The sequence below is a fragment of the Lepisosteus platostomus genome, chromosome 15 (genome assembly GCF_059453375.1).
Source record: "Lepisosteus platostomus isolate fLepPlt1 chromosome 15, fLepPlt1.hap1, whole genome shotgun sequence".
NCBI lineage: Eukaryota > Metazoa > Chordata > Actinopteri > Semionotiformes > Lepisosteidae > Lepisosteus > Lepisosteus platostomus.
The window spans coordinates 16,832,933-16,860,473 of record NC_142625.1 but is presented as its reverse complement, the minus strand read 5'-3'; the positions used below and the strand labels follow the sequence as shown (position 1 = coordinate 16,860,473).

General features: G+C 37.5%; 1 protein-coding gene across 7 annotated transcripts; it reads left to right on the top strand.

The window, feature by feature from the left end:
- The first annotated feature begins 1,657 nt into the window (after positions 1–1,657).
- On the top strand, positions 1,658–27,010 carry bcas1 (brain enriched myelin associated protein 1). Of its 7 annotated transcripts, none has more exons than XM_088607737.1 (14): positions 1,658–1,843; positions 2,779–2,860; positions 3,311–3,395; positions 8,287–8,819; positions 10,265–10,456; positions 12,163–12,222; positions 14,102–14,323; positions 14,982–15,017; positions 15,711–15,923; positions 17,697–17,732; positions 18,949–19,068; positions 19,497–19,562; positions 21,836–22,090; positions 25,680–27,010. In XM_088607737.1, exons 2-14 carry the CDS (start codon positions 2,804–2,806, stop codon positions 25,755–25,757), a joined length of 1,953 nt encoding a protein of 650 aa, XP_088463863.1. In that variant the 5' UTR covers positions 1,658–1,843; positions 2,779–2,803; the 3' UTR covers positions 25,758–27,010. The 7 variants fall into 7 exon arrangements, with proteins under 7 accessions (XP_088463863.1, XP_088463862.1, XP_088463864.1 ...); XM_088607736.1 differs by having other exon boundaries at positions 15,702–15,923; positions 21,839–22,090; XM_088607735.1 differs by having other exon boundaries at positions 1,659–1,843; positions 8,290–8,819; positions 15,702–15,923.
- Positions 27,011–27,541: the final 531 nt, after the last annotated feature.

Here is a 27,541-nt window from a genome sequence, read left to right as displayed (position 1 = left end):
CAAGTGATGTTGACACTTTACGTGGATTCATAACTCAAACAACCTGAGTATTATGTTGAAGAGTTATTGTTTAATTATAATGGAATGTATTGGTTTAGTGGATTGTAGGAATGGTAACAAAGAATTTTAGTAGTCTTCACACCACAGACAAATGTTTTGTTGTATTTCCAAGGAGTCAAAATCATATCCTTGGGGCTGATAGGTTTATTGCTTTTAAGTAATACAGCTGAAATGATTTCTTAAAAATGAATAATGGACTCCTCTTTTAGAGTTTGGCCTTTCTCACGAAATTGAAAAGCTTATACAGTACCTGTCTGGTGTTTACAGAACGTTGATAAGTTATTCTTTTCTCTAGTATTTGCACATGAGAAAAGAATTTGCATTGCTGTAACAGTAAGAATAAGATATATATAACAATAAACTATAGTCATCATGTGCTATTAAATTTGCAACACTTTTTGTTTCAATATGCTTAGATATTGAAACATTCTTTAGAAACTACAAATGACAATTTGGCTTACAGCACAGACTTCCATAAGCCTTGCTATTTGTGTTGCTGAAGTTATTTTTTACGTTTTCAATGTTTTACAATGTTAGCAAAATTGTGAAGTCAACAGTTTCTGTCAAAGAGCACAGAAATTCTGTGTATCTTGTTTCAAGGTTCCAGCCAAAGAACAAAGTGATTATGTAAAGAATCTGAGTTAGAGGCCAGAGAGTGGTTTGAATCAGGGGTCTGTGCTACAGCGATGTGCAGGATTTGTTTCTCCAAAAAGAATGCCTTTAACCGTCAAAGATGAATTCATAAGATGAACAGGAAGACGATTATCACAGAATCAAAACTACACAGGAATTGGAGCTTTGAAAATGCATCAAAGATAAAGTGATGTCCAGGAAAACCATGTGCTTTATCTATTCAAATAAATTTCAGAATAAACTGATAAAAGTAGCACTTCTTAAAAACTTTTTTCTGAATGCAAATAAATTGGATTATTTTGTGCAAGCTGAAAACACTCACTGAATTCTCCTTTAAATATCACTTGTCAACCTTCCTGTGCTTGATAGCATTTACCTGTCAGTTGACTACTGAAACACATGAGCATCACCACTGTGTCAAAGGGCACATCACGATGCCATGATGGTAACAGACACAAAGCTGGCTTCTAATTCTTATTTCTTGTCACATGTAAAGTTTGCATCGGCCAAAATGCCCAAAACCACAGGGGCTGCAGAAAGTCGATCCTCTGGGTATTCAACATTTTTCTTGTCAAATGTATGTCAATGATTCCCAACATTTCAGACAGACATAATTCCCAAAAGTAGTTTTCAATTTCAAAGACAGACAAACATTTCTTTTCTAAATGTTTTCTCTGACTAAATTTGCACATATAAATGTCCGCAGCTTCTTTCAGAAAATCAGGAGTGGATTTGCTTATGGAGGAAGATCTATGGGAAATGACTGACATTTTTTACATTACAAGCATGAGAACATCTTAGCTTTTCCCTCGTACAAGAAAACAAGCCACCATGTACACAAACAAGCAAACAATTGTCAATGACAGCTGTTGGACCAGTGTGAAAGTGATAGTTCCTAGATCAATAACAGGGAGCTCCACCCCTGCAGTCAAACAAGGGAAGGAATTTTCTGTGTCCTGGACAGGTTACTCATATTGTGACTCACAGAGGGACTGGAGCTAATATAACAGCTAACAGCAAGTGAACATCCACATGAGGATAAAGGTGACCTGTAATCTCATCTCCTCTTCTGACAGTTGTTCCAACCAGAAAATTACAAAAGCCAGAGCCTGTGAGATGTAAGAGATACTCCCAGAGGAAGTGTTACAAGGTAAAAAAAAAAAACAGTCTCTTAACTCAAGACAACTATTCGTGTGTTTGTGTGCTTTAGTCATGTTGTGTAAGATAAATTTTAAGCATTTATTTTGTTGGTTATTTTAGTTCCTAGGCGGTATCATTATGCATTTCTTTTCATGTTTTTTTCTAGCGATTGTACATGGAATTTTTGTATGGATTCCTCCGTAAGCTAAAGAGAATTTAAAGTTCTGATTTATTTTTCACGTTGTAAAATACAAGAGTAAAGCAACACTTTCCAGGAGATGTTCATTTTTCTTTTTCTTTTTTGCATGAAAGGCAAAACATAAATATTGGTGCGTTTCTTAAAGTACCTGCAATGGACTATATAGCAGATCACAACAAAGCAATCACTACAGGTTAATTGTTACAAAAGCAGGAGGTATTATGTTCCACTTCCTGCTTCAGAAGGAGCTTGAGGGAGCCTTGTTATAATAAGGGTGCAGCATGCTTACACACAACTGTAAATAACAAAAATCTGATAAGAATTAGCATACTGTATTTGATCTCATCAACTGGCAGACCTGCTGCATAGTAATACTTCTATTTCTTGTATTTGGCCAACAAAATTCTCTCATCACAATTATATATTCAAAAGTGTAGTACCAAAATCCTGTCGCAGTAAAACAAACTGCCTGCACACTACTACACATGCTCCACGAAAGCAAGCACAAACTGGAGGAGACAGAAACACAGCAGGAACCCTGGTTGTGCACTAAGGCAGAACCTAAGGCAGCTAACCATGCAAAAATCCCTTTTTCCACCACAAGATAAAGTTAATAAAGAATTAAGGTGACAAGTGTATCTTCTTTAAGATAGTCTCCGATGTGTCTTATTGATAGAACGTATTGCTCTTAATAAGAACCTTAGCTGGACTGATGTTGAATTACTGTTTTCTCTGCGGCTCCACAGGTTTTTCTTGAACAAACATACAAAGATGGGTAATGAATCGTCCAGTCCTGAAACTGCAGTAGAAAATGGAACGGACTCACAGGTATTAATGCAACTTCTTCCTTTTCCACTTCCTCTTAATGTGGCGGCAACACAAGCTGTCATTTTGTTTGAAACTGCTAGTCAGAGCTGCAGTCAGCCGTAAAACCTCTCTTGATCACACAAATCAGACAGAGCAGAACAAATGCCTTGGAGAAGACATTTTTAGGAGGCACACATGGTGTGAAAAGGTAATGACAACTGCCACTGTTTTCTGATAAATACCCAAGTAAAGGGAAACTGGCATAAAAGAAGATGGTATTCTAATCAAGCCTGGAGAAAAAATAATGTTTTTTGTTTCTCTACAGAAAAGCAAAAGTAGGCTCATAACAATCCCACATGACTCTACCCATGTTACAGGCATTTATTTTGTGATAATTTATTTTTCATGCAGCACTACAAATCAGAAGTAAATGAGCTGGGATCCTGAGACTTATGAATATGTTTGTCTTAGGCAGAGCCCATTCCTCAGAAGCTTCAGAATGGGGGCATTGTTGGCCAACCTTTAACAATTTCCCTCAATGGAACTGGTGATGTGGGTATGTATGCTAAAGAATAGTCGCTCCTCACTGCATTCCTTAACACGTCAGTGCAGTACTGCTTCATGGCAGTGCTGCAAATGGTGCCACAAGCATACGATGAAATGAGAAACTGCTTGCTCAAGCTCAGGGTAAGACCTTGCAAGACAAGCCCAAGCACGGCAATGCATTACACACAAATATCAGAAACATCAAAGACAAATTGCTGATTTTTGATCATTTTTAACGTGTTCAAATCTAAGTATGTGTTACCTTTCTAAGTATTGCTATGGACATCAGAACTGACAGCTAATAGATGAGGAAAAACAGAGGTTTTTCACTAGTTTATTATTAAATGTGTTCAATTGTATTTACTGTATTTGTCAGTGGATCAATGCTGACGTGTGCTCTAATGTTGACCTAAACAATTACCTGTCTTAGTAAGATACACCCTACTCACCATCACATTTCCAGGGACAGACCTTATTTTAACGAGGGCACCAAACATTTCAATCAACATGATGCAAATGAAGAGAACTTCAGATTGCTATTCAAATTAGTCAGGCATAATAATTCAAAAACAAGCTCCTATGCAGTTTACACAGCTAGATGTCTCAAAGTGTGGTTTCCATTCACAGAAATGCTTAAACAGAAAGTCTGGCCTCTGCTTTTTTAAAGGACCATGTTTAGCCGAAAAAAACCCTGAATTTAAAGTGTCCCATGCCTGGCTGTTCAATTTTGTTTTAGTGATGTTACTGCTACTGGATTTACAGAATCATGAGAGGCAGACACATTACTACTGAGAAATATTTTTGGGTGAAACATTATTAACTTAAATAAAAACAAATAATGAAACTGGCTACATCACATATTTCCTGTCACTTGGAATAAAAGCCTGCAGAGATGTCGAATTTTGTGAAGTTCTGGTTCAGACAATATCCATGTGCTCACTCAAGCCTGTCCAGGCTTAAAAATATAGCCTTAGAAATATTTTTATGTATTCCAATGTCTGTTGACAATAAAGAGCATTCCCCCAAGCTTATCTTCCAGTCATATTGTCTCTTCAAGAGTTGAATGGCCATTCATCCTTACAAGTTGTAATTAATATGTTCTAACTAAATAATAAGTAATTTAGGCAGTAATTTAGGGTTCCAATTTGTAAGTTCAACTTGGAGATAAGTTTCTTGAGTTTACTTTCAACAGGGAAATTCTGTCCTATCTGAATCAGAGGTGCATTGCATATTCTTTGTTTGCACACACAATTTAAACAAAGAAACTCCTTGCAATTCTGAATGAGACAGAACTTGGCACTTCTAGAGAACTTCTCTATAATACAGAAACTCAAGGCAAACAGTAAAAGTAATCTTCCAGAGATTACTTTATCTTGTCTTCATCATTTCTAAAGGATTCCTCAATTGGAAACATGTGGTGAGGTTATTTAGGTGGAGTGAATTTGTTTCTTTAAGTTATCTTTAATTACTGTAACCTTCGAGAGCTACTAAGAATGTTCCGTGTAAAATCTGGGTGTTAGCACTGACTTGGTAAAGCTCCTGTTTGCGTTGGCCTTATGTAAATATTTTCAATTGGATTTTAAAAAAGCAGAGATACCATTACCAGTAACTATTTGTTGATATAAGCAGCATATACTGAACATTTGGTAATCTCTGAAAGGGCCTTTACCTACTACTTCACTATTAGCTTATAGCTACTGCAGTTTTCTCAGATCACATTTACAAGTCATCAGCTACAGCACAAGAGCTCTGGCAGATAACCTGTTTTGGTCATACTTCAGATTACGGATTACAAAATGACATTTTAAATTGATATCACAGTGGCGCAGTGGTTAACTCTGCTGCCTCGCATCGCCGGGGTTCTGGGTTCAGTATTGGACCTGGGCTGCTATCTGTGGGGAGTTTGTACTGAATGTTCCCCACCCAGAGTGTTCTATGCATTGCTCCTGTTGCTTGCCGGGTTAGCTACTGGCTACTCTGCATTGGTAGAAACAGTTAGAATATTGACAGATGGATGGATAAATTGATAATAAGTGGACTGTTAATACCTTTGCAAAGGATGATAAATGTAATTAATTGAATTCTGCAAATATCCCTAGTTATATCACTCTATGAATACTTTAGAAATACATTAAATCTCCAAAACATTTCTTGATGAAACATTTTACCTAAAACAAATTAATTTGACCTTTATTGGCAGTATCAAAGCAATGGTTCCTGAAAAGCTGAGTCTCTTTGAAACCCTGTTTTACTCTTTCTATAACCATTGTATCAGTCCCATGAACAAACAACTTAAATCTACCAGAGATAAGACTAGTGTGATCCAACCTGCACCATATTGTATCCCAAACAGAAAAATCTGAAGCTTTGTAGACCAGTGAATAATATCAATAAGATTCGTTTTTAAAACAAATAGATAAAACTGCATTTCTTGTAATGTTAAAATAATATTCCTTTATGTTATCTGAGATAGGTGTGCCATAATAAATCTCCTAATGATCATGATCACTGAATCTTATTATACTGTCTTTGTTTTTCTTTTCACCCAAGATATTCTCTGACAGGTGTGCAATAGAATTAGCTGCACCAAAGGCCCATGAGCTTTGCCAAGCCAAGCTGGAAACTCCTTTAGTAAAGATTGATTAAATATACAAGCTGAAGTTGCTTTTAAGGGAGCAGTGTTTTATTTTCAACACTACACTAGATAAAAATATTAATATCCAGATTTCTTCAGCATTTCCAGAAGTGCTCACATTTTTTACAGATACATCAGGCCTACAGTTTGTCCCACAATAAAAGGTGATCATTTCAAAATCCTTCCCAACAAAAGCGGTGAGGATTAATTACCTGTCCTCTTGGGACAATTCCTTGAAATTCAAGAGACTCCTTCCTAGTTTGTAGTTTTTTCAAACAATGTCACATTTTCACTGTGTTTTAATATTTGTTTATCAGGGCTCTGGTATGATACTTTTTAGTAGCTTGTATGTCACCAAAAATGTTGGACACAATATGCATTGTAATAATACAACATTACAAAACAATCTATTGTCAATACATTTTATATTGCTACTATTGTCAATACTGCATATACAACTATGAATAAAAAAAAGCTTTAAGCATTGCACTGCAAATGAAACACGTTTCAGATGTAATGCTAATTTTATTAAATGATGAAGTAGACCATTGTAGTGTGTGCACACTGAAAGTATTTAATTTTTCACTACTGTGTGCCTTTCTGTAATACCATAGACAATAGCAGCATTCACTTCTTATTCTTTGCTCAGTATTAATGATGTTAAGCTTTTAGCCTGTGTAGTTCATTGATCAATGAGCCAGGAAGCAGGCAGTGCTTTTTTAAAAAAAGTTTGCCACCCCCTAATTCTTGCTAAAGCAAAATAGAATTGTTTGTGTACACCAGCTGTCTGCACTGCTAACATGGGATAATTTACACTAATATTCTGAACAATGCAGTGAAGATTTTTACTTTTAAACTCATGTCACATTTTTCTATAATGGCCTATGTAGTGACACAAAAGCTTTAATTAAATGTAGTAAATAGTCTATTTGAGTTATACAACCTTATAGAATAGAAAAACAGTGGGGTTAATAAGACAATATTTGCATGGTTTATTGAGACAATGGGGTTTGTTGTTGACTCATTAAAAGAACGAAATAATACTGCGGGCTGCAAAAACATCATTTGAAACATTAAAGAGGCACCACCCCCTAAGTAAATACGGAGAACTTTTCCACTGCACATTATAAGTGCACTGTAAATTGCTCTGGAAATAATGTGTCGCAGAAAGGAAAGGACAGTAAATTAGAAGTGATTTTGAGAGAGCAGTGAAGCCATATAAGTGTTGCAAATTTAATATACCAAGTACCGTGCATTTTTTGTGCATAATGTATATTTGTATAATGCAAGTATTATACAAAAGTACTTTGGAAAACTGCTTTTTTCAGACACGATAACTAATGTTTAAGCAAAAGCAATTTGAAGTCTATTGTAAAAATATCTATACATTATAGAAACACTGTTGAACGAGAATAATTGAAATACACTTTAGTTGTGTTGAAATACAACCAGAACATTTTTAAAGGTTTTGGGTAAATATTTATCACTTACAAAATTAAAACAGAAAATATTGAACATAACCATAAGTTACACTGATAACATGTCAGTGTTCATGGCCTTCATGTAAAACTGCTTTACTTCTTTTCTCCACAAATCTAGTGTTCTTATAAACATCTTTCTTGTATTTTCTGTGGGAACTATATAGATATGTAATATTCAGATTGTGCCGTACAACAGGAACATATTATTTTTAAAAGAAGTACTTGAACCCAAAGAAATATGTTTTCGTTGAATGCTGGCCATTTTCATTTTAAACCACCGTAGCAATTCTCAGCCACTAATATTAGCAATTAAACCATTAAGATGGCACTTAGTAGGGACTTTGGTTTTTACTATGTTACTATGTTTTACTAGGTAACATATTCGTGCACACTCTTCCGGTTTCCAGATCCAAGGACACAATGGCATGCTTGTGCAAAGTTTACCCAGCATGTTGTGTTGTATGCACAGATTCATGCTCCTTTATGATTTTTCTGGGCTGTACTACACTTTCGAGCACAGATACCATGGTACACAACAATATCGTTCTATCATGTGTATTACAGAGATAGAAAAGCCTTCAGATTCATTCAATTATCCTGTTAGTTGAGCACACGAATGTTGATTATAAGAAGATTTTAGAGTATGTATCTCTGGTTGCGCTATTGAATCATTTCTAACTCTACTGTGAGCTGCTAGATTAATGCCGGCATTGTGCAATGTCTTAAATCTTAAATGTTTTCCATCGAATCAGATAATCCGATAATTGACCTCCTCTCTATTGTAGTAGACTGTGAAGCAGCTGTGCAGCAGAACAGTGCACTCCCCTCATCGCTGGATACAAAGGAGAGGAGCTCCAGGTCAGGAAAAGAGGGGGACAAGACCAGGAAAGATGCCAAGATAATGCTGCCAGCTGCCAAATCCAGTTTCTCACTGTCATTCTCCCAGCCGGTACCAGTCTGTGCTGAAGCCACGGGTGCCACTGATTCATCACCCCAGCCCCCCAGTGGCACGGTGCCCGCTGCGCACCAGACCGTTTCTCTGAAGCCCACCCCACCGCAGCAGAGCGCAGCCCAGGCAGAAGATGGGAAGCTTGGCCAAGATCTGCCGCCCAGAGATCCGCCACCCAGAGAGGCAGCAGGGCAGGAGAACGGGGAGAGCAAGACCGGCTTCTTCGATAAACTTTTCAAGCAGAGTGACAAAGAGAAGGCCAAAGTGAACGACAAGCCTCAGCAGCCGCTTGCTGCCTCAGAGAGTAAAAGAGACTCGGCACCCCAGAGCTCCCCCAAAGAAGTTCAGCTGACCAATGGCCTTAAGACTGTAAGTGCACTGCTGTTAAAATGTAATAATAATCTTAATCACTCCCTAGGCTCATCTCTTTTCTCCACTGTAACTGATAATTAAAGATTATGCAACTCACAGGTAACTCATAGGGGCAAAAACCCCTATGCACTATGCACTGCAAAAACGCAGTGCAGTCAACTACAGCGACGTGCAGGAATATCACAATGCAGAGACGAGATCGATTTAAATGCCTTTAAAAAGCTATTCATCTTGTCTATTGTCAGCTGGCAATTCAAATGCAATGAAAAGACTTGCAGACGCAAAACCGGAATTAATTATTACTTATATCAGGGATTTTCCCAATTTGGTCCTCTTGTGGAGGCTTATGAAACAACAACAATGATAATAAACCTACATTTTAACTGTTATCAAAAGCAAAGATTGTGTTTCCCCAGTTGTATGACTACAAGCAGTCAACAACCCTGCCAAATTCCAAAAAAAACATTTCAGCAACTGATATTTTAAAGAAATGAAACCATCTCTTTTGAATTTGTGTTGGTGGGCTGTGCCATCAGAGACCTCTTGCCTGCAGCCCAATCTGTTTATTTGAATACCATAATGTATCTAAATTGCAAAATGGAGAAAACAGAAGTGTTGGCAAATGAGTCGGACCCCTGTGCCTGTGTGTTTGCATTAAAGATTAGGGAGGATCACTCTAATAATGATGTGCTTATTGAATGGCAGGAAGATTGCGCAGACTGTAAGAACGCTTGTCCAAAGAAATAAACAGTGATTTTAAAAAGGTACATAGAAAATGTCTCATCAGTGAAAATTAAAACCTGAATTTAAAAAGAAATCTTTCCCTCCCTTTGCTGCTGTTTACAGCTGACAATGAAGTATTGTTGCAAAGAACTCCATTGTAACAACAAGCTCAGTGCGGAATGATACAAATTTTCATTTTTATGGTTTATTACAGACATTTTTAATAGTCGCATGCTATCGTGTATGGCCAACAAAATACATTCTGTTTCAAGCAGCAAATCCTTTTCAATAAAACACTATAAATCTATGCTCCACTCTTAGTGTGCACAGGATTGGATTTACACATGCCTGTATTCATGTTCTTACTATGCAGTAGACCAGGATTAGCGCTAATCAGGGTCTGTAAATTACTTACAGTGTTAGGTGTTAAGAAACTCTACTGAGGCCACTTGATTTTTAAAACTAAACTTTTGGGGAAAATGCCTTTGCATTCCTCATTGCCTAGAGCACGTGCAGCTAACCAGCTGCAACATTTCTGAATAGTAATAGAAAGCTGAGACACTGCAGATTAATAAAAGAGCAATTGTTGGGTGTTTGTGTGGGCTGTGGCCTGGGATGAAAAATGTGTGCTCGCGTTTCAATGCCACGATTTACAAAGCAAATAGATTGTAATCGTCCCTGTTGCTCCAGAGTACACTTATTCTTTGCTTGAGCAACAGGAGCCGGGAAACGTAAAGAAGACAGAGACAGCACTTCAAGATCCAGAAGGTAAATCCGTGAATACTCCCATCTCTACAAACGTGACAGTTGACAGCACCCTGAAAGACGAGACCATTGCAGTGGAGAGTACAAAGGAGGGGGCAGCCACAGAAGATCAGCCACAGAAGATTATGAATTTTTTCAAAACTTTTGTAAGTCATGCTCTTTTGGTATTTCTTCTTGTTGGGTCCTCTGGCTTCATTTAGCTGATTATTTTAATTACTTTCTCCAGAAAAAAGAAAAACGCTGTTCCATAGCTCCATCATTAGCACTGTACAAGTCAGAAACTGTGGTCCAAACATTAGCCGGTTCAAAGGGCATCAGAGAAAACAACGGCTTAAGAAGTGTCTTAAGAAAAATGCCTTTTTAATCAAAACTGCCAAGTTTTCTTCTGGAGGAATACCTGTTTTGGTTTTTAGGTCCTAGAGCTTATTTTCCATCTATACAGAAGAGGTTAAATGTAAAAACAAATATTCCCATCACACATGGAGTGTGGAACAACCTTGTATGATCTTATAGTTTCATAGTTAACTACAAACGGAGTTTCCATCTCCTCTTGTAATTTGGTGTCATTAGTGCTTATAAAATGCCACACCATATCCAATTTTCAGCGGTAACATTATCCTGGAGTAATGACAGAAGCTGGTAAATCCACGACACTGACCTTCAGGTGATGTCAGCATGTATTTTACTGTAAATGATCAAAGTCATTGCTTGTGTGAGCTTGCTTTGTTTTGGTTAGGGTAGCTCTCATCTGTGTCTCATCCAAGTATTTCGAGAAAGGAAATTCTTAATGTACAATAGGAAAGGTTCTGAAGCTTAAACCATCTACACTTTATAAAAAGAACTGTGTTGGTTCCCAAAGTGAGCGGACTGCCATTGGACTCCCTTTACAGAGTTGGTCTAGCATAGTGCTAGAATAATGCAAACCTATGTGTGGAAAGAAACCAGATTCAGATGCAATAACCTTTTGTTACCTCTGAAGTGTCAGCGTGCATGGAGAGCCTGTGAGAGGAGTTTGAAATCAGTAGGAACAAAAGAACAAGTCTTGATGCCTTGTCAGGAGTGCTATAGAAGAGACAACAGAGAATACATGTGTGGTATTCATTCAGGGGCATAGAGGCTAGCTGGATGTGTGTTGGGGGTGGGGAGGGAGATGGATGGGAGATGAACATGCTTTAAATTCCTTCAGTTCTTTATTAGCATGAGAACACATACTTATTATTTTCTTAGCTCTCTAAGGATTCTACAATCCCGCATTTTTCATAACATGTAGGAAACATGAAGGTCTTTATACACACTTGTTAACTTCAGTGCAATAATATATCATTTTAATAGTTATAATATACAGTATATAACATATGTTATAGTTCATTTCATTTATCTGAAATGTGAACCCTAGATGCACTTCACTCCACTTTTTTCCAATATACTTAGCATGGCAGATTTTAACTTCACTTCTCAAAGCTCCTTTGAGAAGGAGCTAAATCTCAGATGAAATAATAGCTGAATATTTCCACTCAACAATGTGGTCAATAGAAAAATTAAAGGCACACATTTCATTGTGTAAAGCTTGTTTCAGCTAAAAAACCATTGAGGTCTCTTCTCTGAGTTTTTTAACACTTGCTGTTTCTTTAATGTTGTTATTTGGTTGTTTGGAAAACATCAAAGCAGATGAAATTTCTTTCAAATTTTACGTTTCTTTATATCCCATTTATAGGTCTGAGGAGGTGTAGAAAAGCATTGTGTGTGAAGTGTGCTGTCTTGTCCCTGTCCTGTACTGCTGACATATGTATAACACATATTGCACTATATGTATAATAGAGTTTTTGTTGTGATTTCTTTCTCCTGACACCAGGCGACACCAAGTAAAACTCCCAAAGCAGAGCCTGAGTCTCCAGGTGTCTCAAAGGAGAAGGTAAACTGTACAGTTTTTAAAATCAGTTTTTATACACTGATTAATTTAGGAGAAATCCATCAGATATCAAAATCAGAATGATAGGCTTTTTGAGATTTCATACCCAGCAATTACATAAGACATTCCACATTCCTCTGCTTGTGGCAGGATTTCAGGTTCAGGTTACATTAAACATTCAAGGCACTCATCAAAACGTTTGTTATAAACTTATACTTATAAAATAACCGCATGCACTAAAGCAACGAAAGCATTACCAAAGAGACCGCTCAAATACATCGCGAAAAGTTAATTTAAATATGATGGAGACCTGAAGAAAAACCGACTGAATTTTCAGTAAGATTCTTAGTTTGCATATTGTGTTTTGATTTGGATATTTAATTCCCGAAAATATAAACCTGGAAAAAAAATGTGTAAGAACTGTTACACGAGAGATGAGGTGATTTGGCCCTTCTCGTTCATTTGGTAAATAGCAGTTAATTAATCCAAGGATCTCATCCAGCCATTTCTTAACAGGAGCCAGGCGGACAGCATGGCTGGGTAATTTCCTCCATTCTCCCTTATCCCTTTGGGTAAAGAAATGCCTCCCATTCTTGGCTTTAAATGCATTAAGATTACAGAGAATATCAGTCAGGTTGAGTTCAGGGTTTCAAGGTTTCAAGGTTTGCAGAGTGCAGAGCTTAATATATGCACATTGCTCAACAACAGCACCTAACTTAACAACCAGCCTTACTTAACACAATGACTGGAAACCAGATTCCAGCCCATGGAAACCATGGACATAGACATGTTGAATGTCATTATAGAGAAAAGGAGCCATTCACTTGTACACAAGCCTATGAGTGCATGAACAAAAGTACGAAACCTGATTCTACATATGGATGGAATAGAAAACTCAACCAAAGTCATTGATCAACCTATTACTATCCAGTTTTCATCTTCTTGCTCTCAATTTCTCAAATTAAGCCCTTCAATAACTGAAGGAGAATGATTGTCCAGGTGTATGGATCACTATTACAAGCAGGCATATTAAGAGTACTGGAGAAAAAAAAATTATTCCTTTACTTTGTGCGTTATCTCACAACTTTACTGAAAGCAATTTATGAAGGGTTGCAATTAGAAAACTGCCATACCAAGAAACAAACAAATAAAGGAATAAGTATCATACAGCTAACAAACCACAGAAGTATCTAGAAGTATTATAATTTTCACAAAGCTTTGTTCGCAGGATGTGAGACTTTTACATTACAACGCCCAAAAAATGGTTCCATAAGAATCTAGAGATCACCAAGGGAAGAGCATATCATGGCTACTGACATTGAACCGGCCTAAAAAGTCTTATGACAGACTCCAATATCTTCACCTCCTTCCTAAAATCAATGGGTTACTAGAAATAAGGTTGTGTTTAACTTGAAAGGACAATTTATGAGAATCTCCACCCTTTCATTCATGTGTCTTCTCATTCACACCCTGCTAGGCTTTAGCCTAGTGACAGTCTTTCTGTGGCGGCTCTCCCCTCCTGGGGGAGGGGCTAATAGGGGGCTCAGTGGCCATTAGAAAATTGGCTAAGAAGTCATAGTCCTTTCATGGAAAACTAGAATAAAAAGAGCATAAGCACATTTCTTATTGTTTAAGAAATGCTCAGGCTGTGAATTTGCATATCCTTCTTGCACACGGTGCTGTCCTGTTTGCTTTTCCATGTGTGTCTGTCTGCAGGTCTGTATTTGGCCAGAACAAAGCACACGATCATAAACGCCTCACAGAAAAGCAATCCCTCCCTGTTTGCGGACTGAGCACCTGATCTCACTGTCAATGTGGTTGGGATTCCAGGTACAATAGGTAGAAACCCATCCACTCTCCTCTTCCATCTTCGTATGTGCAGAAGAAAGCCTGTGAGGTGCCAGAAGGAAAGACCAACACTGAGAAGGAGCAGAAGATGCTGAAAATGGAGAAGACCTCAGGTGTCCAGTCAACTCCTCCAACAACAGTGAAAACTGAGGCGCAGGGCGATACATCCAAATCCAAAGAGCAGGATTCTTCCACCAAACAGAAAACAGAAAAAGACTCTTCGCCTAGTCCCTTCAGCATGCTCTTCAGGCAAAAGGTACTGTTAAGAGATTTTTCTTATGTTCTTGTTTGTTAGCCCACAACATAAGCCAATGGTGTGGTTAACCATTTCTACGAAGTGATCGTAAAATCCAACACTGGAATAATACTTTTGGATTGAAGTCCTGGAAATTTCAGCTAAGGGTTGCTTCTATTGTATATAAGCATATCTAGTTGTTTATCTGGAAAGCCCTGGACCAAAAAGAATTTTCTGGAGGCATGTTTGCAGTGTTCACACCATCAAAAAGGCAGTGACAGCACAATTTTTCAGTGTCTGTGATGGTCCATCTGCAAACCTAAAGTAAAAACAAAGTAGCAAAATCTAACTGTGACTTGATTGTTTCACAAAACTAAACATTAGATTTTGAGCAGCTGCAACTGCAGTGATTTCTAGGGTCTTGTTATAGGAATAGAAGATAGGTATGCAGTACAGAGATGACAGAGTATTATAAAAAAAATGCATTGTCATGGGACTTGTTTGCTGCTACTTCAAAACACAAAGGAACCATGCATCCCGCACAGAATGTACTTAAGGGAACATATGGAAGCTACTGTCAGAAAAAAAGCAAACTAAGATGAATAACAGAATATAAACATAAACTTACCACAAATAAGCTTCTATTTTTCTAATAATATTTTCTTTTTACGCTCAACAGTCTTCAGTGAAAGAAATCCCACAAACAAAACCAAATGTAAGTATTTACAACCATGAACTGAAAACACTGAAAAGTTAAGATTACTTTTTCTGATCATATAATACATTGCATGCATTAAAAATGTTATATAGACACAAATTGGATATCAAGGTTTTGCCTGATTTACTAAGAGAAAAACCACAACAAATTCTCAAAGATTTCCATCTTGACACAGCTATGTAACTATTATCTATTACTGTTTGCTAACAAGCAAGATAAATTATGCATAATATCAATATGTTTTTAAGCATGATATACAAAACTGTTAGTACTCTAGTGGCAAGTTTCTACATTCTAAATTATATGTTCACATGAAAATTAGCAGCAAATGTTAAGTCAAAAGTTTTCAGAATGCTGAAAGTGATTTGGATTGTGAGATTGTGTATTTCTAGTGACTGATTTGAGTCCCAGAGAAAGAAAAGGAATTCTAAAAGGAATAAACAAGACAGGCTGGTATTCTACATACTGTATATCACTTGATGTTTTATTGTACTTAAAGACAGCAAAAGTCAATAAGTTGCACCGAGCTTCCCCAGCCAAACTCAGAACCGGTATATCTCCTTTTTTATTTTCAACATGACACCGAAGAGGAAAATATTTACTGTATTTTCTTCCTGGGTTGGTCATGGGTTGCCATGGTGAGGAGCACAGGATACGCTATAATGTCTGTTCCCTGATCAGGGAGTACAGGAAGTGGACGCTGCATCACCTGTCAAAGCTGCCAAGGCAACCACACCAGCAGAAGCCCCTAAAGTGGACAGCAAAGGTGATTCGGCCACCAAAGGTCAGAAAGCTGCCCAGAAAGAAGGTCCCAAGGAGCCAACTGCAGAGCCTGTGGCTGCAGAGAAGCAGAAACCGGTCAAGGAAACATCAAGCCCCTTCAGCAAACTCTTCCGCCCAAAGGTAACCTACAGCTCCACAAAGGTTTTATCACTAAACCTACCTGTTGTTTATAAATTGAAATAAAACAGAAAATACAAAAAAAAACTTCTCATTTGGCCCTACCAGAAGCATTTGTGAGAAATCAAGGTTATTTTAACAAAATCATATGCACACATTGTCCGATGCTAAAATATGCACGCATCTGGACTTATCTATTTTAAGGAACTCTGCAAACTTAGCTACACAATTCTAAATCACATTCCACTACCAACATTGTACATATGTTGGTTGTAAGGTTGTAAATGTCCTTTCATAGCAATCAACATACTTGCTGGCAAATATTCACACAATGAAAATAACGATTTACAATTGTTTTGCATTACCACACTAAAAAAAAATATCCCCACTTTTACATCCTGTGTAAGGAGGAGATGAGTTAAAGCAAGATTAAAAAGTAAAGGTACCTGCAGCTCTCCAGTTCCAGACAGGAGAATGCAACCTCATGGTCCAACTGCTCCAATTCCAGCAATTATTTCTTCATCTATTGTCTAACCACTTTATACAGTACAGGGGCACGGGAGAGCTGGAGACACACAGACACAGACACGCACACACTCACATCACGATCAGTTTTCCCAGAAGCCAATTAACCTACCTAAGTATGTCTGGATATAAAGAAAAACTGCTGTTGATCAGGTGCAACAAACTGAAAGGGTTTTGCATTCAATGTATTGCAATTACTTCTCCAGTTCCAGCAATAATCTTATAAAGGTGTAGAAATACGAGTACGCACAGATTCTTCACCCAATATTTCTGAATTACCTTTGTGAATACATCCCACCATATCAAATAGTAAACTGTACGTTTCACAACAGGACGCAGATCTTTTTTTTTTCTTTGTCGTGTTTGAAAAATTATTTCAGCCAAAACTTAATCAACAGAACCTGCTTTGTATCCGTCTTAAAAATAAGACTCTATATGCTGAAATTGTAGAATACCATAGTTTAACCATATTAGGAATATTGCATGCACATTACTCAGAGGTCATGGAAGACTCTTAGAAATCCAAAAAAGAGTATCTGGAGGAGCTGAAGAATTGAAGGAAGGATGAAGAATCATTGCAGTATTATTAAAAGTTGAAATGTTGATCATCCAAACACTATCAGAAAGCCCCTTATCCTGGTGAGGGTCATAGCAAACTGGCCCAGAAGAACAAGCACAAGACATGACTTAGAGCACGCAACCTGTCTTCTGTTGGATGTGATGCCAGTCTACGAGGCCTCAGAAAAAGGAACAATTAGGAACAGTAATTAAACCAAGCCAGTTTTGGGGAGGTGAGAAGAACCCAGAGCACATGGTGAAACCCTACACAAACACAAGGAGAACATGCACGCCCCATCGGCACGGCTGCCTTAGACTGGAATCAAACCCATGATCCTGGAGCTGGGAACCAGTAGCGTTAACTGCCAGATGTTATCAAAGTTTTAAAGGGAATAAATAAAGCTGACCCAAGCAGATATTTCAAATTAAGATAAGCAAACTGCTTATGTGGGCTTTTTAATATCCATTGTGCACCGATACTAGAAAATGTTGTTTTTTTTACACAGCAAGTTTTTTACACAGCAAACTATCAGTGCGTGGAATGATTTTGTTCCAGTAACACGTCTTGTAATTTCTAATTTAATCACTATTACATTCCGTGGCATTGTATAATTAAGACATTCACTGCAACACCCCAGAGAGTTGAGTATTGTTTCAAGGTTAAAATGCCTCTTCAATTTACCATCCCTACAGACGATAGAAGAAGAATCACCAGCAGGAGATCAGAAGGTAACCGAGGAAGACCAACTCCTCCAGCATGCCATGTGTTTTCTTTGCCTTTCTGAATTGGCTCTTTTTCTTACTTTTGGCCATGTGTGGGAAGAGGTTCTCTCGAATCGCTAATCTTTTCCAAAGCATTTTGCATGAGATGTGATTACAGTATCATGTGCAAATGTGTTAGAATGCCTCATTGTTTCTACAGTTTGGATTCATTGTGCATTTTAAGTCATATTAGTCAAATTTTATTACATTCATGTGCTAAACCATTCTAAAAGTTAAGAAATAAAACAGCTCATATCTAAACTTGGTCAAATGCATTGTTCAGTTGCTGTTACTGGTAAATTACTGTAGTACTTTGTACCAAACAGTTTATATTCCATTAAGTAAGAAGCAGATTCAGAATTTTACATGTCAAACTGATTTTCACCCCATTTCCCTTCCGAAATACACCAAACTAGGTTTTCAGTTTTGGATTAATTTGGATTTCGCACAAATTAGTGATATTAAAAATTAAAAAAGAAAAGTTAAGATAAAAGTGAATAGTTATTGCATTTGTATTGTACATTTCATGCCAACGAATCCAAAATTGCTTTACACCTTTTTCTAGACTGATGTGTAATTTCTCAATTGTTTTTTGTTTTTTTAAGTTAATGAACCATTTCCGCAGGAACAATGAACTCTGAGGCATTTAATTTGCACACAGGCCCACCAGATTCAAACAGGCAGCCGTGTAAACATTAACACAACTGTAACAAACACGAGGCACAAAAGAAGACAAGCAGAGAAACCCTGATGTGTGTCAGATATCTGACCTTGTCCAGTCTACAAGGTCTCAAGCGAGATATCACGTAGACGATTTAGAATTTCGAATGGACATCACTGAGCTGTGGGAATGTTGGACACGTCTAATAAAGGGGCAACCTTTAATTCACCTCTACAAATTTGCCAAACTATTCAATATACAGAAACAAAAAGAAAAACAGCTTCACAGCTGGAAAGGTTTTTATTTCAGCTTTAGACTTTGGATGACTTTTGCTACCTCCAAAAGAACTCCAGCTAATTTCAAATCAATACTCGGACACGTATCCCTTTTACTGTTTTAATTCACGGATTTGATTTTAATCCTTAAATCTTTAGATTCATGTGCAGAAAATGGGAAGGGAACTCTACTGCAAAATAAAATCCATGAACTGTTTTTTAAAAATAATTATTATTTCATTTTCAGAAGGTTGAAGTTGATATTTCCAAAACCCCAGAAACTCCCACTCAGCCTGAGTTGTCCGCAAACGAAGAAGCTGAGAAAAAGTCTTCAAAATCTAATTTCATCTCGTTTTTTAAACAAAAGGTAAGGATACAAAGGAACTATAATGTATCCTCTTTGTTAACCGAGAGTAAGTACAAAAGTGTTTTGGGTTTTTTTTTTGCAAAATGGAGAAACGGACTTGGAAGTAACCAAATAAGGCAGATACCTTCGTAATTGTTGGTTTACCTCCGCTGTACACGTTCTCACCACTAGATGTCTCCGAAGAACTATGAGGCGACCCTCATAGGGTCAGCTCTTGTATTGTTAATTCTTCGGGACCAAACAACTTAAATCAATGCACTACGAAGGACCAGTCACATAAAGCACAAAAATTAATCAAGTATTTGTTTAGAAACTAGCTGCAGCTATTTTTTAATCAAGGTACTCGAATAAAAGCATCAAAGCAGATGCTCTCCTTTGGCTCGTTCATATTGCGCCTTTTATCTTACAATTCACTTTTGTGATTTTAGTCCCCCAAAGAGGAGGAAAGTGAAACAGATTCTCCGGAAGTTAATGACAAAGTTTCTGATCCAACAGTAAGTGAACAGTTTTGCCTGGAGGTCCCTGGTGGTGGTCTTAGTTATTATCTTATTCTTCTTACTTTTTGTTTTCTTTTTTCGTTCTAGCTAATGGGTTTATTACATGTTTTTGTAGTTTACAAGTGAAAACTGTACCAGTCAAACCGAGTACAAAACGTTCATGCTGAATAGGCGGTAGCCTGAGGGATAGATTCCGCATGTTTTCTTCTGTCTGAGTCAAATAATGAGTTCAGAGTGGCTTAATAAACTTCAAATATTTGTTGATCCTGTGAAGTGATTCTATTGGCTCCTGAAGGCTGTTACACATGACAGGCGCTGGTCTGAACCCTGACGGTCTCATTCTCATGTGAATTTTCCACGCTGTAGCACCGTTGTCAGTTTTTAACCATAGGGGCTTCTTCTGAAAACCACATTGAATGAGCTGCACCCGCATAATGTGAGCTTCCTGTTGACCCCTTCTCGTGATTTGATCTGTGCATTTGTGCACAAGGAATGGACTTGTCTTAAAACCTAAAAATAAAAACAAATTATAAAAATAAAAAGCACACAAAAGATGAGATGCTGTTGAAATTCTGAATTTAATATTTGTTTCTAATAATATTCAGTCAGCTTAGAAAGCTACATGTATTTATAAGCAGAAATACTTTTTTGCAGAAACTGCAAAGTCTTATAAAATAAAAGCAAATGACTAAGTGTTCCCTTTTAACCTTAACTGTGACTTTAAAAAATCCAGTTACATTTAGGAAACTTCTGTGATGCCTTAAAACACCAAGCAGATATTTAAAACTCACTCCACACCATGCTGTAATTATTTTCTAATAATGTTATTATTTCCAAGAGTTCATATTTAAAAAAATCTTCTTTGATTCTGCTTCATGGTTTCCCAAAGGAGTTTATTTTGTCTGTCACCTTTCTAGCAGCTAAAAGTAATAATTCTGCATCTTTAGCTGAGCATGCTGTTGGTGGTATATTTGAGAGTATGCACTAGTTAAAACAACAAACTTCACATTTTACCCAAATAACTTAAGTGGGATGATAATAATAATAATAATAATAATAATAATAATAATAATAATAATAATATGAACTTTGAAATATTTTCCCCAACACCTACCAAAGCAATATATGGCACAGATTCACTCACGATGAGTATTATTAATTCCTGAAATCCAGCATTTAATGGGATTTCTCACAGTTTAGGTCAGGTAGCCACCTGTAGCCATGGCTGCATTATGAAACTGTTTGCCTGCTTTTAAGTAACAGCTTGCCTGATGACACAACTGCATGGAAACAAAGGCTGCTATTCTGAACAATCAGAATTTTTCAAGGAAAGATCTCGCACTTCCTGGAAAAGATGACAAGGCATGCTGACGTGCATCTTTTAATACGTGTGCAGATAACAATCACTCTCATTGAATGTTCACGTGTGAAAGTGTGTCCCAAAGAAGACTGAAGTGCCTTGATTTACAAGAATGTGAAAGACCCTCCCGAGGCAATAAGAAGCTACATTCTATGCAAGATAGATTTGCAAGACATGAACAAGATATGCAGAGTATGATGAGCGTAGCTTATGTAGCTGAGGGAATTAGTATCTTTGCAAGTATTACAAGGATTGAGAGTGGGTTGCAGGGGTTTAGATGGCAGGAGGAGGATGAGAGATATGCACTACAGAAGGCCCACAGTGCAAGACTCATGTCCGTAACCCTCCGTCACGATTTCTGTTCCATAAACAGAGCTTGATATTTCTTTAGAAAGGCCATACAATTTCACAAACTTTTTCTCGACACTCTTTTTTATTCTCATTTAAGCAGAACTCCACTGTCCTTTTCTGTTCGTTTGCTTCTAAGACCAGCCCAGGGATTTATGGCAAATCCAAAATGCGCAGCGTCTTCCAGATCGTTTGCGGAGAAAAGGGATCCTTCACTTGCTGTTCTCTCTTCTGGTTTCTTTTTTTCTTGGATGGCTGTCCTGCCACATGTGGGAAAAAAAAAATCTGTAACCCAGGGCTACTTAAATTGCACCCATTCCAATCTGCACAAAAAGAACGTTAAACTATTCAGGTTGGGTCTATTCAATTATTTCATTGTTATTATTACGCTGATTATAATGCAGTGGATTGGAGTGGAAGATCCATACAGTATGTTGAGTAGCCCTGGTGTAATAAATCTACTGTTAGTTTTCTATATACTGTAAACAAGTCCTCTAATCACCATGAATTTTCCCTCATTCATTTCCTTTTTTGTTCATATTTCTCCTTTCCTGGTTCCAAGAAGGAAAAGTCCTCGACTTCTCCAGTAGAAATTCAGGCAACAAGTCAGGAAACCAAGGAGGAGGCCAAGCCCGTCCCCGAAGCGGAAAAGAAGAAGAGCAGGAAGCCAGAGACCACCCCGAAATCCAAGACTCTGGAAGTCCCTCAGGAAAAGAGGTCTGTCTCGGAGGGCTCGCAGAATGGAGACGACTCAGCGCGGGAGCCCACCAAGAAGGTGGAGAAGAGGAACTCCATTGGCATGTTCTTCAAAGGCCTGGTATGTCGGCAGCACTCAGCTTCACGTCAGGCAGGTTAGGCTGGGAGCCGCTGGGATATTACAAGAAGATTAGAAACCAGAGTAGGCCGTTGAGCCCATCGAGTCCTTTTTACTAGTTAGTAGTTAATTGATCTCAGGATGCCATCCAGATATTTCTTGAAAGAATCCAGGGTATCTCCTTCAACAGTATGGCTGGGTAGCTTGTTCCATGCTTCCACAGCCCTTTGGGTAAACAAATGCCTGTTCTCAGTATTGAAGGCACTCCCACATATCTTCCAATCGTGCCCACTGGTTCCTGTTTCACAAACTGCTCATTCTGAAACCTATTATGGTTATAATATCCATATATACTGTATATATATATGAAATGTGTTTAATTGATTATATTCACTATGTACAGAGTACCTTATAAAATATTCACCCCCTTCCAATGAAGTCCAATTTCGCTGAATGACAGATGAGGTATACACATTTTTTTTTAAAGCTTGACTGCTCAAACTGAACACTGTTGCAGGTGAAGGATGGTTCGTGTCGGCACAAATCACAAAGAAAAATCAGAAACTAAAATATGCTGATTGCCAAGTATCCCCCTCCTTTCCTTTGGTAAACATACAGTAAGTTAGATCAGGGGCAAAACATTCTGTTGCCAACTCACATATCTCATAGAATTACCTCTGTGTGTGTGGAGCAATAGTGGTTCCCATGATTTCAGAACAAATAAACCTGTTTCTGTAAGGTCCCTCAGTGAGGCACAACCAAAGATAAAGCAAAAATAACTTTAGAAGTTAGATTATTCGGCCGCCCTGGGGATGAATAAAGTATTTTGAACTGAATTGAAGATTCAGCCATGAAGACTAAGAATCTTTCAAAACAACTCAGAAAAAAAGATGTAAAAACACACAGATCAGGAGAAGGGTATAAAAACTTTGGAGGCCCTTAATAACCTTTGAGCAGGCTGAAGGTGATCATTAAGATCATTAAGAAGTGGATGCCCTCCGTACTGAGTATCTGGGCAAGGATTAAACTGTTAAGAATGACACGGTGAGTCCAATGGCACCTTAGAAAGAGCTACAGTGTTCAATTCAGAATTTAGCAAAGAGCTGTTGTGCAGTCCCAGTCTACTGCTGTCTCTGTGAATCAAGAATTTGCAAGTTATAATCTGCCTTCATGTTCCTGTGGGTGGAGCTCTTAATGGGCTGTTTTTATTTATGTTCAGCTTGATTTTGGTGTCGAACGTGTGCGAAGTAGTGTTGCTAGGTGGAACAGAAATATACGCCTATCATAGTCTCCAGACATCACAACACCAGGAGTCCTTGTTAGATATATATAAAAATAGATTTAACATCACAAATGTTCCAGTAATAGAAAAGGGAGTGTCCCGGAGAGAGTACAGATTGAAGAAATTACACCTCATTTGAGAACAAAGCAAAATGGGACTTCACATTCTGAATGATGACCCTGGTGACGAGTGTATGCACCTTTGAAAATATGTATGTAGAAAGACTACTCTTTAACAAAAAGCAAAACAGCACCCCCTGATCAGAACCTGATGAACTCCACCCTGCAATCAAGGTGCATTTTCAACACTCTGTCAGTCTAAGTAATTTAATATCCTCAGTCTACACTCAGATCCTCCCAAAAGAAAAGAAGAGGTGAAAAAAATCTATAAACACTGGACTCTAGACTCTGAATCCCTGGGGAAGATTTTTTTTTCAAACAGGTAGTTGTATCTTTGCATACAAACAGCAAACATTAGAATATATTTATTGTGTTTTTTCTCCAATACTAGGAAGACGTTTATGTATTATGAGATGACATATTAAAAAGTCACTGGGAAATATTTTTAGCTTTTAGCTGAGAACTGTGGTAGGGGCAATTGTTTAGAATGTAAAGAAACCTTCAGTTTTACATTGTGAAGTTTCAGAACCAGTTCCTTTCTAGCTAAGCGATATGCTTTTTTGTAGTGGAAAAGAGGTCTCCGAACGCAGATTCTTCTTTTGCCAACCAGTTGTTGTATTGCGCTATTTGTTATTGATTTACCACTAGGTGGCGGTACTAGCATTCCACTGGAAAAGTAGAATAACGATGCTATTAAAGAAGGGCGTGTTTGTGGTTTTATCTCTAATAATTGCTTACGGGGCGTGTCAGACAAAAGGCCTGTGTAGTGAAAAAAAAAATAGCACAGTGCAGTACTCATTATGTCACATAATAAATTAATTTTAAAAATGTGACGTGCACAAACTGTTGCGCATGTAACGTTTCTTCATTCTAAAACAAGATTTGACTAAAGTATTTAATTCCTTACATACCAAATAGGCTACATCAGTTCGTTGGTTTATAGCCCTATGGTTCTTACGTGTGGGTATTAGAGAATTAAGATTTAATAAGAATTAATGTGTCAACATAAATCCACAAATCTCTCAAAAATTAGTTTTCATACTTGAGAAAAATTAAATACTATATTTTTGTGGCTTTGTATTATCTTCAGGTACAGTAATGTTAGACTAATCTTATACCTGACATTATTTTCTACCAAGGAGTAATACTGGACATCACCTTTCCACAGGGGATGCCAGATAATAAGCAGGAATGGACACTATTATGATATAATTATTGGGATTCCAAACGCTGTCTCTCTTCAACAAAAGAGCATAACATACTAGTTATATAAGTAATGAATTAGATAGATACTTTATTGATCCCATGAGGGAAATTGCAGTGCAACAGCAGCTTTACACAGACAACACAGCCACAGTGTAACGAATGATACAATAATAATAATAGTACAATACATACAATACAATCAGTACAGTGAGGGGTGCACTGAAAGAGTTACTCACAGTCCGGACACACAAAGAACAAACTAGAACAGAACAGTACGCAGAAAAATCGTATCACACATATGAATATAAATATAGATGTAAATATAGATATAGATATAAATATAAATGTCCCTGGCATATATTGCACAAAAAACGGTTGTAAACTTGAATTGATCTGAGGATGTCAGCTGTTTCTTGGAATCAACTTCCAACAGCATGGTTGTACAGCTTGTTCCAGACACTTGCTATTCTTTGTGTAAAGAAGTGTTTCCTATCTTAAATCCTAAATATACTACCTTTCAATTTCCAGTTGTGTCCCCAGGTCCTTTTCCGGTTATTAATCCTGAAGTTGTCCACTGGAGTAACTCTTTCAATTTTTCAGGATATTTTTTCTATTAGCCATAATCATGGTGGCACAGCGGTTAGCATTTCTGCTTTGCAATGCTGGGGCCCGGGTTCAATTCCAGACCTGGGGTGCTGTCTGTGTGGAGTCTGTATGTTCCACCAGGTGCTCCCACAGTCCAAAGATATGCTGGTAGTTTAATTGAGTTCTGAGAAAATTGGCCCTGGTGTGTTGCCCTGTGATGGACTGGCTTCCCATCCTGGGTGTACCTTGCCAATATAGGCTCCCTAAATTGGATGAAGTGTTCCGAAAATTAACAGAAGGATTGATATACTGTTTCACATGGAAACGAGACTATAGCTATATAATAGTGGTCATCATTTCTCATTCTCATTTGCTTTCCTTGTCTTTGGCTCACAAACAGGGACCGAAAAGGCTGTCAGATGCAGGTGTCCAGACTGATCCTGTGACCATCTTGAACCCCTCTGAGAAGAGCAAATAAGATCTTCATCACAACACTCGAGTACTTTTCATTGCAAGAGGAAAGCAAACTGCTAATACATAAACTCTTACAGTATGTTATACACGTTTAGGTTGTCTGCTGATTGAAGGTGGTGGAGGGGTGTCTCTACACAGTACTGCTAAGGTTAAAGTAAGTGATGAATAATTGGGCCAGGAAGTTTGTTTTTGTGCTGGAGAGGCAGTAGGGGGAGACCTGCCGTGGAAAGGCCTCAGGGGGTGATTTCATTAACTCAGCGATGTCAGTCAGAGAGGTTTTATTATTAGAGATTATCACATTGTTGTTGGGTTTTTTTTGGATTGAGTTACTTTTTAATTCTTCTAACACTTCAATTGAAGGTGATTTTCATTATGGGGTCAGAGACGTCAATGTCTTATGCAAATAGCCACTTACTGTACATTGATCAATAACAGCAGTTTTTACAGCGGGGTGAAAAACTGGGTTCAGTCTTCAGCTTCTTGTACCTATTCACCACTTTTTAAAAGAAACCACCTGGCAAAAGAAGAAGGTTAACTTCCTTCTTTTGTATGTTTTTGTCTTTCCTTTAAAAACAAGAAACAGATAACTGTAAACTGAAGGTGAGGAACAGCGAATTATCTCTGAATCTCAAAGGATCTCTTTTTTTGTTGAGTCTGTACTATTTTTTTTCTAAATGTTCAGCAACCATGTGATTGTATGCTAAACCATACTATTAATTTTCCACAATGTCACTGTCAATTGTTCAAACAACATTTAAATTGATTTGTGATAATGCCTTACCTAAAAGCTATTTTATTTACAAGGCCATGCTTATTTATGCGCTAAAATAATCACTCAAGCTCACTTTTAAATTATTAGCATAAGATGAGTGTGTTGTTTTTCTTCTTTGACAGGTAGAAAAAGTGTATGTTGCTCTGGAGGAATACAATTTAGACACAGCCTTGCCAAAGTTGTTGTGCCTCTACGTCTCATACAAGAGTGGGAGGTCCACTGTGCTTTTTTGCTAACATAAATGCCTACTGTTCTTTGAAACCAGAAACCAGAAATGCACAGCAGCAGTAATGAGAGGCTGTACAGATGAGTAAATCAATGAGAATCTTGAAATCAGAATTGTGTCCTGACATCAAAAGAAACAAGAGGCTTGTTTTTAAGTTAGAGAGGAGTGACATGCAATCTTACTCAGTCCAGATGTTTTAGTGCTGTAAGGTACATAGGCTGTGATGTATAAATAAAATCAAAATATATATGGAATCCTACCAAGTGTTCTGTTTTTTGTTTCTTTTTTTAAAGTCAACAGATTAATATATAAAGAAATGCATATACCACCACCACCACCACCACCCCCCCCAAAAAAAAAGTTCATGTTTAAACAAAGGAAGAAAACATGCCTACATGTACAAGCAAAATATTACAAGCAATCATGCTTTCAGGGATAATTTAAATATGCTTACCACATACTAAGCAATTTAATTTGTAATTCAATTCAATTGGAAAGAAATGCATCAGTGAAAGAATACAGGCAGTCACCGCCAAGTAACAAATAGAGAGGTTAATTCCACACTGAAAATCAAATAGAAAGAAAAAGAGTTTTGAGTTTTTCTTCAGTGTGTCAACTGTTTAAATGAAAAGAAAATTGATTTTTTTATGTCCTCAGAAGGTTTCTTGTTTCTAAGGTCATGCTTGTAAGACACGATTTTTTAAAATTTACAGTTGGAGATTAAGTGTTCTTTTGATTGAATGTTGAACTAACAAGTTCAAAATAAGATAAAAATGTGTTAAATCTGGAA

Coding starts and splice junctions, on each gene's coding strand:
- bcas1 (XM_088607734.1), top strand. CDS start 2,804: ATGGGTAATGAATCGTCCAGTCCTGAAACTGCAGTAGAAAATGGAACG. Junction 10,457..12,162: donor TGAATTTTTTCAAAACTTTT/GTAAGTCATGCT, acceptor TCCTGACACCAG/GCGACACCAAGTAAAACTCC. Junction 19,563..21,835: donor ACAAAGTTTCTGATCCAACA/GTAAGTGAACAG, acceptor CCTGGTTCCAAG/AAGGAAAAGTCCTCGACTTC.